The sequence below is a fragment of the Leuresthes tenuis genome, unplaced genomic scaffold (genome assembly GCF_036924035.1).
Source record: "Leuresthes tenuis unplaced genomic scaffold, fLeuTen1.0.hap1 SCAF_17, whole genome shotgun sequence".
NCBI classification, from domain to species: Eukaryota; Metazoa; Chordata; class Actinopteri; order Atheriniformes; family Atherinopsidae; genus Leuresthes; species Leuresthes tenuis.
In genome coordinates this window covers 16,405,272-16,418,673 of record NW_027325371.1, presented here as the reverse complement: position 1 = coordinate 16,418,673, position 13,402 = coordinate 16,405,272, and the positions used below count along the sequence as shown (strand labels likewise).

The window sequence follows — 13,402 nt, the reverse complement described above, 5'->3', positions numbered from 1 at the left end:
CGACTATTGCCTCATAAACATGGGGTCACAATGCATGCTGGGAAGGCTTCGACCAGCTGCGTCCCCAGCACTAAAATCACTAAATACATATAAATAGATAAATGAATAGCATTCTAAATGGTATATCTCTATATAGATATATATGTGTGTCTCTTTATATATTTATATAGATATATGGGGGGGGACATTGTAATTTAGAATATTGTTTGTGTAAAAGAGGCGGAGTCAACAGCCTGTTCCCAGGAAGACTAACGGCTGACGTTGTGTTTTCGATCCACTGAAGTCGACACAATGTTCTAGAGAAGTTACTCTTTCTTTGCCGAGCTGAAATCATGGATATACTACGAGCTGGAGGACTTCAGTGAGGCAGCATTTTCCGTCTGAACCTGAACTTCTTCATTTGTCAGGTTAGGTTTTTCTCTTCATTGCTGTGGATACTGTTGCTGTGATTGTCAGAGTAACAAACTTATAGCAAATGACCTGCGCCTTTCTCTGTTTTTCGATTATCTGAATGTGGGTGCTAAAAAATGTCCTCCTGTTCTCGCTGTTTGTACCACAGCCTTGTGATTTCGTCCAAATGATGGTCATGTGATGGTCTTTCTCTTTTCACTGACCCTTCCAGAGCTCACTTTTTGCTAACTTTTTCGCGACAGGCACAGAGCACAGCTGTCCACGCTGCCTGCTATCATCCTCTGACCAATTACTCTGTGCTGTTTCATGTGATTTATTTTTTTTTCTGTGTAATTCAACAGAGCTTTCTCAGCTTCAACGATGGTGCAGGAATACCAGTCCCCTGTCCGGGTCTACAAGTACCCGTTTGAGTTGATAATGGCGGTGAGTGTTGTGGTTATGTCCAGAGCCATCTTAGCTCTCACACAGCGTTGGATATAAGTTGTGGCAACTTAAATTTCCCAGTGTTTCTTGCAGAATAGAGCTACTTTCTCCTCTTTTCTGTTATTGCTTTAGTGGGTTAGCCGGGTCATTGCAGAGAAAGTTAAACTTGGATGCTGAATATCCATACAAACGGTATTTGTACACATTCGAAGTCGCTGTAGCCCACCAAACCTCTGGGTATCCTGTTTTCTTGCCATATGATGCTTTATGAGAGGTCAAAAGTGATCATTTTGTGTGATTGTAATTAGCTATTGGTTACATAACATAGCTAAAATTGCTGGGTTGACTATTGCTCTTATAGCTGTATACATAGCTGACTAATTGTAGGTGATGTAAGGCTAAGATAAGAAAGGCTGCAGAGTTCTTTATGTAACTAAAAATAGATTTGAATTTTGCTGCAGCAGCAGTATTCCCTTATCACGTGTTACTCTCTTTACCTGCAACATTTAATTGTGTCCTTTAAAGTTACACAAGAGCAAAAAAAAAACAAAAAAAACTGTAGACCACAATAGGACAGACAGAATAATAGAGAGAAATAAATGTAGTTCTCCAAGATATAAAGTTTGATTTCATGCTCTTCCGGTCTTGGTGTTGTTTCTTGTTCTTCTGAGTTATACATTAAGCCAAAGGCTTAATATCCTCAGAGTGGAGCAAAGAATAGGTTGCTGCAGTGTCACTTTATTCTGCAGCTACAGCTTCTTTACCACTCAGCCAAAGTAAAAAAAAAAAAAAAAAAGACTGTGGGGTTTGCATTCACGCAGGGGTCATTTTGATGCTTTCCCCGGGAAAGAGCACAGTTCTAAAAATCCTTACTGCATCACTGCAGGCCATTGAAAAATAAGTCTTTTGTGAAAACTAATAACAGCTCATATGAGATGATTCAGGTCTCCAGAGCATAAAGGAGAGAATTCGATGAGCAGTCTGCCACCTCCGCTGCTTTCATTTATCTTCCAGCTTTCTCATTAGCCCCTGGCTAATCCTGCCACTGGCAGTTAATACTACAGGTAACAGTCCTAATCAGTGTCCTAAGTAGTACTGAATGTGCACCCATCGACATCATGGTTGTTCCTTTTCGCGTCACCTCTTTATGACCCTTTTAGGCCTCTATGAAAGAAAGATGCATTCGACTGGCTGTTATGTAGCTTCACAGAGGTGCATGTAAATGGTTTACACTCGTGGGATTGCATTTAACCGATAACACCCGAGGAAACAAAGTGCTTATGCTCCACACACAGCCACATTTGTTCAGTGAAACATAGAAGCTGCTGTTTTCTGTCTTAACGTTGGGTCTGCTTAGCTTAAAACATTTGAAACCTTTCCTCTACATTTTTTGTCCACATTGCATGTTTACATTTACAAACCCAGAGGCCGGACAGATCTTTAGATATTCATGTCTGTCTGCAGTCAGTGGTGCATTTTGGTCTTATTGCACAGTGCTTCTGTGCCAACGTTGCTTTTTTAGGTGGGGTAACCTTTCAGTTAGTTCATTTCCTCTGGGACTAATTTCACCTCATTGATTGAGTGCTCCTACGCTGTGCCGTAGGGGCTCGTGTGTTTTTGAGCGTGTATTGATGAAAGACCATGTGAATTCGGCGCGACGAGTCTAAGTCAGAGAACACGCTCTCGCTGTTCAAGTCTTTAAAATCTTAGTTGACAACTAGGCTTAATTTATGCATGCCAAATCTCACCGTTCCACTGGATGTCGGGCAGTAATGTTCCACCAAACGGCGAACATTTGTTATTACTGAGACACCACAAAAGGCAGCTATCCACATCATAAAAGCTTAGTTCCATCCCTGCTCTTGGTTAAGTTTTAGTGGCTTATCATTAGAAAGTTTGCAAGCTCCAAAGACGCACAGCTGTTGCTGCTGATCCTGCCTGTTCATTGACTCGGTCAATATTGACAGGTGAGCCCTGAGCAAATTGGGACAGATGGCCGTATGGTTTGGGCTGTAAAGCATAAGGGGATCACTGCTTGTAAAAGCTGGCACAGCTGGAGGTTGATGCTGTGCACAAGCCATAAAATTTTAATGCATCCTCACCTGATGGAGAAATCACATGTTGTTGCTCTATTTAGTAAGCAAAAAATGTAGCGTGACCTTATGGTGATGGTGCATCCACGCAGCTTTGCTGTCCAAACAGAGGGCTCATAAAGCCCACGCTGCAATAAGCCAACCGTTGTAAAAGAAACCCGGAGGAGTGGGGAAGACTTTTCTCATGTACTTTTCTTCCTTTCAGGCTTATGTGAGGAGGTTCCCAAAGTGCTCGTTGATCCCAGTGTTCGTGGACAGTGAGATCATCAGCCAGACTCCAAATGAAGACGGTTCTGTGATTGTAACGAAAAGGCGCTGCACGATCGATGTCGAGGCCCCTCGACTTCTCAAACGGGTACACTTCTGATTAGAGCTTCTACAGAACAAAGGCCAGAGTTCGTTGTGCCGTGAAATAATCAAGACGGTTGATATAATCGGATTGTTTGTTCTGACCAACTTAGATAAGAATGCTCATTAAAACTGCGTCAAGAGCGTTGGTAATCAGGTGGTATTTTGTGGCATTTGATTGCAGGAATTCTTTTAATCAATGTGTGTGGATAAAACATTAGAATGCAGCGCAGCTCTGCTGTGGCATCCAGAATGTTCACTTAGTATGTTTACTCTTAAAACAGTCCAGCAAACATTGTTTTTTTTTTTGTTTCCTCTGCATGCAGATTGCAGGGGTGGACTATCTGTATTTCATCCAAAAGAACACCCTGAACCGCAGAGACAGGACACTCCATATCGAGGTCCGCAATGAGACTTTTTCCAACAGAGTCATTGTCTTCGAGTGCTGCAGTTACTCGGTGAGTCTCAGAGTAAAACATAGTAGTCCTTGTGCTCAGGAAGCTGGCACGAGGCTGATTTTTTTTGTGTATCACTCTTAAAATGTATCGTGATCAGTGGATGACACAGAGCCCCTCCTAAAGGCATCACTAATGCGTGATGCTTGAATTGTTTATCTTAAGATCATTCCATGGTGTTCTCCAGGCTCCAATATTACCAAGCCTAATGAAAAGCATTTGACTCAACCTCCACCTAAATGAATGAAAATGAAAAATCTAAAAAATGGATCCAGTATTAATGTTTCCAAATATAGTTGAGCTTTCGTGTTTGTCATACTTTTTTTCGGTGGCATACAAGTGACTTAAAACGGACTCCCTGTACGTGCTAAGTTAAAGCTTTTTTTATTTATTTCTTTGTCTTCCTCTTCAGGTTCATCCGGAGAATCAGGACTGGACGTGCTTTGAACAATCGGCCAGTCTGGACATTAAGTCCTTTTTTGGTTTTGAGAGCACAGCAGAGAAGCTAGCGATGAAACAGTATGCTAGTAATATTAATAAGGTAGGTATATATTTGTCCATGTCTATGATCAAACGTTTTTACAATATTCCTTTGCTAATACTATATACCCAGGGGAAAAAATGGTCTAAAAGTCTTGTGTCTTCCAAATGCTAATAGGGTAAAGAAATAATTGAGTACTACCTCAGAGAGCTGGAGGAAGAAGGAATAACTTACATACCACGTTGGACTCCCCCCGTTGAATCCAGCAGTGTGGCTGGAAGGCCCTGGCTGCCACCCCCCTCTACTGCCAGAGCCATCCCAGTGAGCAGCGGCAATGACGGGCCGCCTGGTAGAGAACCGGGCTGTCCCACGGAGCTCGTGGCCGGTTCACCCGACGGTCGGTGAAGCTAACACGCAGAACGTAGAAATGGTTAAAAAATGAAAAAGACCAAAATTCGGTGTGTCTTTGTGAGGTGATTGAGTTAGTTTTAGAGCTCAACTCAAATCAAAATAAGATTTGAAACAAACGGAACCAACATTTTAAGGCAAAGTATCTCTGATGCCAGCTAAAGGCTTTACTTTACTTCTAAATCATCTCACTGCCCACTTAATCATTTTCACTCATGTTTGAATTGAAATCGCATAATACAGAGTATTAGACATCTCTATCTGATGCATGCAGTATGTGCTAACTTTACACTGTAAATGTGTTTTGGCCTGTAGACAAGTTGGATGCTGACTACATCAGACGTTACCTAGGTGATTTAACGCCTCTGCAGGAGAGCTGTCTTATTCGACTACGACAGTGGCTACAGGAAACACACAAGGGCAAGGTGACACATACACAGATAAATGCAGTTTGGGCATTTATGAGCAGGGCACACTCATTTCCAAGAGCCTCACACAACCTTCCCTTCTACTCGGCTCTTTCTTCCACACTTTATTCAAATTCAGACAACATTTTAGCATGAACTTGTACATACCCAAGTCGGATTTTGATTCATAGTCAACTTTCATTTGACAATTAGGCTTAACAAGTAGCAAATATTAGTCAGAATTTAGAATGTTAATTAAAAAGCTCTAACAGCCTTTGACATTTTCTTCTCCTTCCTCTTGTTCTTTTTTTATTTTCTAAAGCTAGCTGCTGATTCAATTCTAAATTATTAATGACAAGAGCTTGTTTTGTCATTACTGAAATCTCTTTCAATTTCAAGCATGATTTTGGCTTTTCTCCTCTGAGATTGCCAACTGTTCCTAACCAGGCTGGTAAAATTCCTTGTCATCAATGCTGACTTTAGTTTCCTCGCATAACGGATGGTATTCAGGCGTGGATTCAGGCTTGACCTGTGTGACTGTATGTTTTGGATCGTGGTCTTGTTGGAAGGGTCGCACCATTTCCAGCAAGAATAGACCGTATCTGTTGGTGAAACAAATAAAAATCTGTTAGTTCTAACTTTAACTGTATATTATGTGCATGTAGTACTGTGGACCACATTAACTGGTGTTGATAAAGGCATTTATTTGCATTTATCTGGAACTGGAACTGAGCAGAACACTGAATCTGGCTCTTTGTGTACAGATCCCAAAGGATCAGCATGTGCTGCGCTTCCTCAGGGCCAGAGATTTCAACATCGACAAGAGCAGGGAGTTTTTGTGCCAGTCGCTTACCTGGAGGAAGCAGCACCAGGTGGATTTTCTGTTGGACTCATGGGACAGCCCGCAGCTGCTTCAGGATTATTTCACTGGAGGATGGCACCACCATGACAGAGGTACTGGCCAGTCCTTCACGGTGCACTGAACATAAGCAAGCACCAATAAGTTTAATAAGGCAGAAGGTTTGATTTTTGTGTATCTATGTCGTGTCGGCCAGTTAATTATCGACTGAGAGGCCGGAGCACCAGCTATCATAACTCCCTGTTTGAACACAAGCCCTTGCCCTAACAGATCATAGCTAAGAGCGAACACTTTGAATACCTGCCTGCTAAATGAATACCTTTTGAAAGGGTAAATACGTGCAAAGACTCCGATAAACATTACCATTGCTAATTTTCACAGCTTGTTTTGTTTTGGTGTGCAGAGTGAATTTCTCTTTGATTGGTCCTCATCAGAGTGTAATGTGTTGTTCAGATGGCCGCCCGCTATACGTCCTGCGTCTGGGTCAAATGGACACAAAGGGCTTGGTGCGAGCTTTGGGAGAGGAGGTGCTACTGAGACAGGTGACACGAGCACATGGACAAGCTGTATCTGTTGGCATACATTCGTAGCATTAACGCGACCGCTCTGTGACTGTGACACAGGTTCTGACCATCATCGAGGAGGGACTGAGGCGTTGTGAAGAGAACACCCGAGTTTTTGGTCGTCCCATAAGGTTCTTGAATATGAATTGATGTTGATCTTTAGGGGTATGCATCTACCCTCTTGCAGCATACTGTAATGTGATGTGTATTCGTATTTGTTGGTCAGCTGTTGGACGTGCCTGGTGGATCTGGAGGGTCTAAACATGCGTCACCTGTGGAGACCAGGAGTTAAGGCTCTGTTGAGAATAATCGAGGTGGTTGAGGCCAATTACCCTGAGACTCTGGGTCGCCTACTTATAGTGCGTGCACCCAGGGTTTTTCCAGTTTTGTGGACCTTGGTAAGAACAAATGCGTTTGACGTGCCACCATTGATGTGATTTCGATTATTCGCTTGATAGTAGAATAATACATGATAAATGTGAGTTCAGACAGTCCAGATAGAGATTACAGACATGAGCCAGCGACAAACGGGGAGGAAAAGCAATCAGATGTTGACAAAAAGAGATAATTACAGCTGTGTGATGTGCTGAGAATGATCCCCATGGGAGACATTATTGTCAGAGCAATGGAGGAGTAGAGCAGAATAATAACAGCGTTAAACAAAGAAATACAGATGAGCGGTAATTTATGTACACAGATGCATGATAGTCAACCATAACAATGATAGAAAAACTGAAAGTAGTACACAGATGATGCATAAGATGGGTCAATGTTATTCTGGGCTCTAACAGTTGGATCCTGGAGATGTGAAAGATGACCAATTATTGGTGAACAGAACAAAATTACAGTTGGATATAGAGAATGTGAGTAAATGCAGACAGGGGGCTAAGTTACACCATCAACCAGCCGCCCGCTTTATTCTACATGCATGAATGATTAATTGAAAGCGGTTAGATTTTTACAGTTGATATAAGTGACCCTGCTCCTTTTTTTTTGCATTTTGCATTTTCTCTGATGACTGCTGTATTTTTTTTCCAGGTCAGTCCCCTGATCGACGAGAACACTCGTAAAAAATTCCTTGTTTACGCTGGAAACGACTACCAGGGTCCAGGAGGCTTAGTAGACTATATCGACAGGGAGATCATCCCCGATTTTCTTCGAGGGGAATCCATGGTGAGGTTCATTTGCTCGCTGGAATATTATTCCCATTGCAGAAGGTGAATAACATTAGCATGCGTTTAGTGTGAACAGGTTAGTTCTTCCTGCAGAGCCAGACTTCACAGATGACCAAGCCCTGTGAACTAATTTCACCCCTCGGATATTGACTTTTGAACTGGACTCTGATAACAAGTTGGAAAGTCGCAGCCGTTATGTCTACTTGTTACATGCAAGCAGCCTACATCCGGCGGCCTGTTAGTAGTTCATCCTCTTTGCTTTTATGACAGCATTTGCAACTTTGTTAAAATGGATGAGGACAGATAAATTGTTGAGGTTGTGAAATAACCTCAATAATAATAATCCCCTCATCACAGAAACAAATTGCCTGGTGATTGCTCTTCTAGTGAGAAACCAAGTTAAAGCGAAACAAGTTAAAGTTTAAGCTTAATGTGGCTGAGTGCATTTCTGTGGCAAAGGTTTTATTGTGCAATACAATTACTTCTACTATAGTAAGAGTAATTGTGTTCCATGCTCTTAGTGCACATGAAATCTTACAAAATAGTACAACTGTGCCACCTGCTGACATAATTTGGTACCTGCACTGTACCACTGCTGCTAAGGTATAAGATGAAGGAATATTAAAAACGGCAGGCATGTGGTGGCCTTCTTTCTGCTGCTTTTTAGAAATATTATGGCCGATCAAACCGTGCATTTTTAAAGGTATTGATTTTTTAAAAAAAAGGACAACTACGATGGGGAACGTTCCCACGTTTGCTGTGTCATCAGGTGTGCCATGGTGTGACGCTTCCTACCGGTGCTATGACACGCTGTGTCTCAGTTTGAGCCTTTCTGATTTGCTCTTTTTACACCCAGTCATGTATCAAAACCCATTGCCAATTAATCTGGTTTGTTTTGAGCTGTTTTTTTTTTTTAATTGTTTAGCATTGATCTTTCCCAGAACTTAGTTTCCCTTTTAAAACTATTTTCATTCATAATGAAAATATGGGTTTGAGCTCGTGGTCTTAAATGGAGTGTTTGGAATGATTTGCGTGTGTCACTGTATTTAACAGCGAGACGGCCTTCTGACAGGGTTGTCAGAAACGCAGTCGGCAGACTGCGTGAATTCACTCAGGCTAGTTGAGCTCTTCACCATGTGTTGTTTTGTGGTGAAGGAATGATGGATGGGAGGCTTTTGTCTGGAGAGTCTTATTGGGTAGGAACGGGATGTGTTCGCTGCTCGGACAGCAGATGGCTCGCCTCAGTTGAGTCAGACATTGCACACGATGAAATAACAGGTTGGACAAAATGCAAAGTTTTCTGAAAAGCTGAAAAGCTGAAAAGCTTGACTGAGTTGTCACTCACTGAAATCTTTACTTGTTTGCAACATGGACGTCACATCAGGCTTATGAGCATGGGGTAGCTGTCTGAAAGTTTCCACTGAATTATTTCTCAATAACTCAACAAAGGACCTAACTACTGACAAAGAGACACTGAACATTTTCTGTCTGTCAAACAAGCCACATCTTCATATAGTATCATATCCTTATATTCTAGTGATGCGTCTTCTTTTTGTTTTATCTTCTTCCCCCTCCAGTGTGACATCCCCGAGGGGGGGATGGTCCCCAAATCTCTGTACAGGACTGCAGAGGAGCTGGAGAGTGAAGAACACTGCCTGTTGACTGACTCCATCTATAAGAGTGCCAACATCTTCAAAGGAGCTCCCTATGAGGTGCATTCTCAGCTCTGACCATGTGTTAGGCTAGCTTCAGTCTTTTATTCAAGTGTGAGAAGTTAAATCTTATGCTCTGAGCAAGGCTGCCACCAACTGAAAAATAACTTGCATTGCATGCTTGCGTGAGTGCGGTCTGTTCTCTTGTGTTTCTGATCTCCTCGCATCCTCGTCCAGATGCTGATTGAGATCACAGAAGCGTCCTCCGTCATCACCTGGGACTTTGATGTGTCTAAGGGAGACGTGATCTTCAACATTTACCACTCTAAAAGAGCACCGCAGCCTCAAAAGAAAGACACCCTGGCAGCTCATGGCATCACCTCCCTCGGAGCTTTTAATGCCCAGCTGATAGATAAGAGCTGGGTGCTGGGCCAGGACTACAGCATGGTGGAGAAAGCCCTCCCCTGCAGGGAAGGAGAGAGTGTACAGGTGAGAGCAGGAATGCTGAACATTAGATGACTTCTTTCGGCTGTAACGGACCCTTTTTTGCCCCTGTTTTTTGCATCAAAGAGCTTCAACATGCCGATTTCCCCTCTATTTTTTATTAATTTATTTATTTTTTTTGAACAGGGCTCCCACATAACACGCTGGCCTGGCTTCTACATCCTCCAGTGGCGCTTCCACAGCTCTGCAGCCTGCGCCGCCTCCAGCCTGCCTCGTGTGGATGATGTGCTGGCCTCCTTGCAGGTTTCCTCCCACAAGTGCAAGATCATGTACTACACCGAGGTGCTGGCCTCGCACGACTTCAGGTAGCTTTATTTATTCTGCTCAGCTCTACACCTTGTGTCGTTTACTTCTCTTGTGTGGATGCTGAGAATATATATACTGTGACTGGTTTTCTTTGTGTTTCAATGACAAACAGGAACTTTTTCTGTTGCTCATCATCCTGTTTTTCCACTGGGATTAAAAGGCTTGGCAACAGATGGGAATTAACCATATGTGAGCATTAACATTTGTTTTCTCCTCTTATTATTATTTCTAGGGGATCCATGACCAGTCTGGAGTCTTGCCAGAGCGGTTTCTCACAGCTCAGTGCTGCTACAACCTCCTCTAGCCAATCGCATGCCAGCTCAACTATTTCAAGGTAGCATCAGTCCAGCAGGTGTCCAAAGGCAACAGTGACTGAAACTCACTAACAACCAGTCCTTCGTGTGCCTTATGCCTTCAGAGACAGAGTTTTAGACTCACCAATAAACACTTTGAACTACGTATAACAATTGATGGTGAGACAAGTGTAAGTATTATGTTTCGAGTGGATCTGTGAAGTTTCACTGGTGTTTTTAGAGAACAATGTCTTCATTAATACATAGAATATAGAACCTATGATCACTGAAGTATTTTGTGTATTAAAGCATTACAGAAAATGAAAGATATACATCGCAAACAGCAGTTTTAGTTGAGTGAAAAGAATTTAAAAAAGAGACTCATTTGCACTGTAGCTTTTTCTTGTGGTGCTGCTGTGATTGTCCACAAGATGTCAGTGTGCTCTGTGGCTAGAACTGGTGTCAGATCTGCAGTGTGCTCAGCTCTTGGTTAAACTCACACACCTCATTTGGTCTCTTGGATATCAGAAGAGTTATTGAAATAAATACATTTATTGCAGTGTTACATATTGATGTGTGCATCTTTGTACCAGATGTTTTGACTATATTGGCTGTAATATCAGTGCTGAGTAGCTATGGCAAATAATCCTAGTTGTTTTCCTTTTTTTTTTCTTTCATTGTCGTTGAGTTTTTAAGAATAAATTATTTTTCAAAAATACAACCCATTCTGGATTTGATGTAATTATGTATTTGTTGTTGTTTTTTTTTGTTGTTTTTTTTCCTTCACTTGTTAGGCATAGCTGCTGAGTTTTCTGAGGCAGCTAATTTGAATGCAAGATAGCGCAGCCCCTTGTGATCTGGCGCGGGACCAGGCAGACAACTGATTTACATAAAACTTTAATTTCCATGAACTTATCAGATGCTTCCAGCTAAAGCTTAATTGAATTTTTCTGTGCTTTTTTTTTTTTGTCTTTCCTTTGTCTGTTTGCAAACTTGTGTCATATTTCTGCTCATACCAGTGCAATTTAAGATCAGGTGGACTGAGTTTTTCAGAGGACCTGACTGACTACGAGCCTCAGTTCCTGCTGCATCGACTTTGCCAGAAGCTAATGACCTCTTCCAACCTGCATTGTTCACACAAATAGTAGCATCATATAGCTCATAGCTCATTGCTCTTCTGAGGCCTATCACACATGTAACCAAGTTTGATTGACTTGACACAACCTTGTGAAGAGATTCAAGCTGACCTACAGTATTTCCCTCAAGCGCTCGTATGATTCAAGATTTCATCCGGTGATGGACACGAGTCAAGAAGCGAAGTTATTACAGTTTGTCTCCAAGAGGGAGAGATGATGTGTTTACCAACTTAATCACAAGTAGGTCAGTCTTTTAGAGACGTGTCAATCAAAGCCAAAAAGTGTTCGATGTCTTCTGATTAATTGTGAGTGTTCTTAACACGCTGAATGGCAAATAGACAAACCATTTTCATCCGTTGTCCTCAAGCCAGATGACTGAATGTCGGGGAAATAAACCAGATAATATCTCAGCAGTGGCATTCCACAGGCAATTCATGTACATCCCCAATTCAAAGAAAAGTCGTGATGCTGTGTAAAATGTCAGCAAAAACAGAATTCAGTGATTTGCGCATCTCATTAAGCAACATTTGATTCACAGCAGAACATACAAAACATATTAGATATTGAGAGGAAGACATTTAGCTATTTCATGAGAAATATAAGCTCATCTTGAATATGAAGGCAGCAACACATCTAGAAAATGATGGGGCAGGCCCATATTTACCGCTGTGCAGCACCCCCTCTTTTAACAATCTGTAACATGTAAACATCTGCGAACTGACGACTGAGTTGCTGGAGCTGCTGTGGTCTACTGTGGTCTTCCTCTTTAGTCTAAAGGACACTACTTTCTAAAATAATGTCAGATTGATTTGCCTCAGTTCATTTTAAATGAGCTTTGGCTCAGAGAACTGTCACTTTTTCTGGATCATGTTCTTTGTGTTCTTTGTGTTTTTTTTGTTTCTCATTTTCCTCATGAGATGTTCCTCAGCTCATGCAGTGATTCTCATGATAGAATCATGCCTGTTTTTAATGCACTGAGGACCCAAAGATCACGGGCCTTCAATATCGATTTCCGGCTGCTTCCCTTGTGCTGACATTTCTCCAGACTCTAATATTTTGGTGATGATAAGATGTGTTGATGATGGTGGAATATTCAAAATCTTTAAAATGTATGCAGCACAATTGGTACAGTACAGTTCTTTGCAGACTGTTGAACTTCGACCTTTCTTTACTTCTAAGAGACTCTTCAGAGTGTTACTATCATGTTACTGACCTGTTGCCAGTCATTCTAATTAGCTGCAACACGTCCCTCCAAATGTTTCATTCTGGTGCCAATCACTTTTCTTGACTTTTTTTGCCCCCCTTCCAACATTTTTTAAACCTACTGGTGCCATCAAATTCAAGATTTTTCATTAAATAAATTACATTTCAAACATTTTATGTGTTTTCTTATGTTCTGTTATGAGTATATTTGTTCAATGAGATTGACAAACAGTTGCGTTCTGTTTCCATTTTCATCTAACACACTCAACTTTTTTGAAACTGAGATTGTGAATAACCATTTCATGGGAGATGTATCCCAGTCACTAAAATCTGCTACTTGTTACACATGCCTTAAACCTGTGTATAACAAGTGATGCAGTGTCTCTCCTCCCTCAGAGTTTGTACAACCGTTTAGAAACAGTTGCTCATGTAGAAATATCTCAGGAGAGAATTCCCCCGGCTTGCACTTCAACACCTCTTTGCTGTTACAGCCTGGTTGCACTGCTCACCATCACAGATTTGATAAAAAAACAAGATTACCTGGACTATGTCTCTGAAAAAAGAAACCTCGAGATCCTATCTGCAATACCTCGCTTGAATCCTGCTTTAACATTCCAGATAAGCTGCGGAGCGAGTGAACTTTCCCACCACAATGGCTGAGTGAGTGCATCGGGGAGCAAATTAC

The 13,402-nt window shown here is 41.8% G+C and overlaps 1 protein-coding gene across 2 annotated transcripts; it reads left to right on the top strand.

Annotated features, from left to right (window-relative positions):
* Positions 1-233: 233 nt before the first annotated feature.
* LOC140273007 (SEC14-like protein 1) lies at positions 234-10,943 on the top strand. Of its 2 annotated transcripts, none has more exons than XM_072368528.1 (16): positions 234-407; positions 753-834; positions 3,133-3,282; positions 3,602-3,733; positions 4,143-4,271; positions 4,389-4,608; positions 4,935-5,044; positions 5,791-5,980; positions 6,339-6,427; positions 6,509-6,579; positions 6,675-6,846; positions 7,487-7,621; positions 9,201-9,335; positions 9,513-9,764; positions 9,906-10,084; positions 10,318-10,943. In XM_072368528.1, exons 2-16 carry the CDS (start codon positions 772-774, stop codon positions 10,421-10,423), a joined length of 2,133 nt encoding a protein of 710 aa, XP_072224629.1. In that variant the 5' UTR covers positions 234-407; positions 753-771; the 3' UTR covers positions 10,424-10,943. The 2 variants fall into 2 exon arrangements, with proteins under 2 accessions (XP_072224629.1, XP_072224630.1); XM_072368529.1 differs by lacking the exon at positions 234-407 and adding an exon at positions 424-445.
* Positions 10,944-13,402: the final 2,459 nt, after the last annotated feature.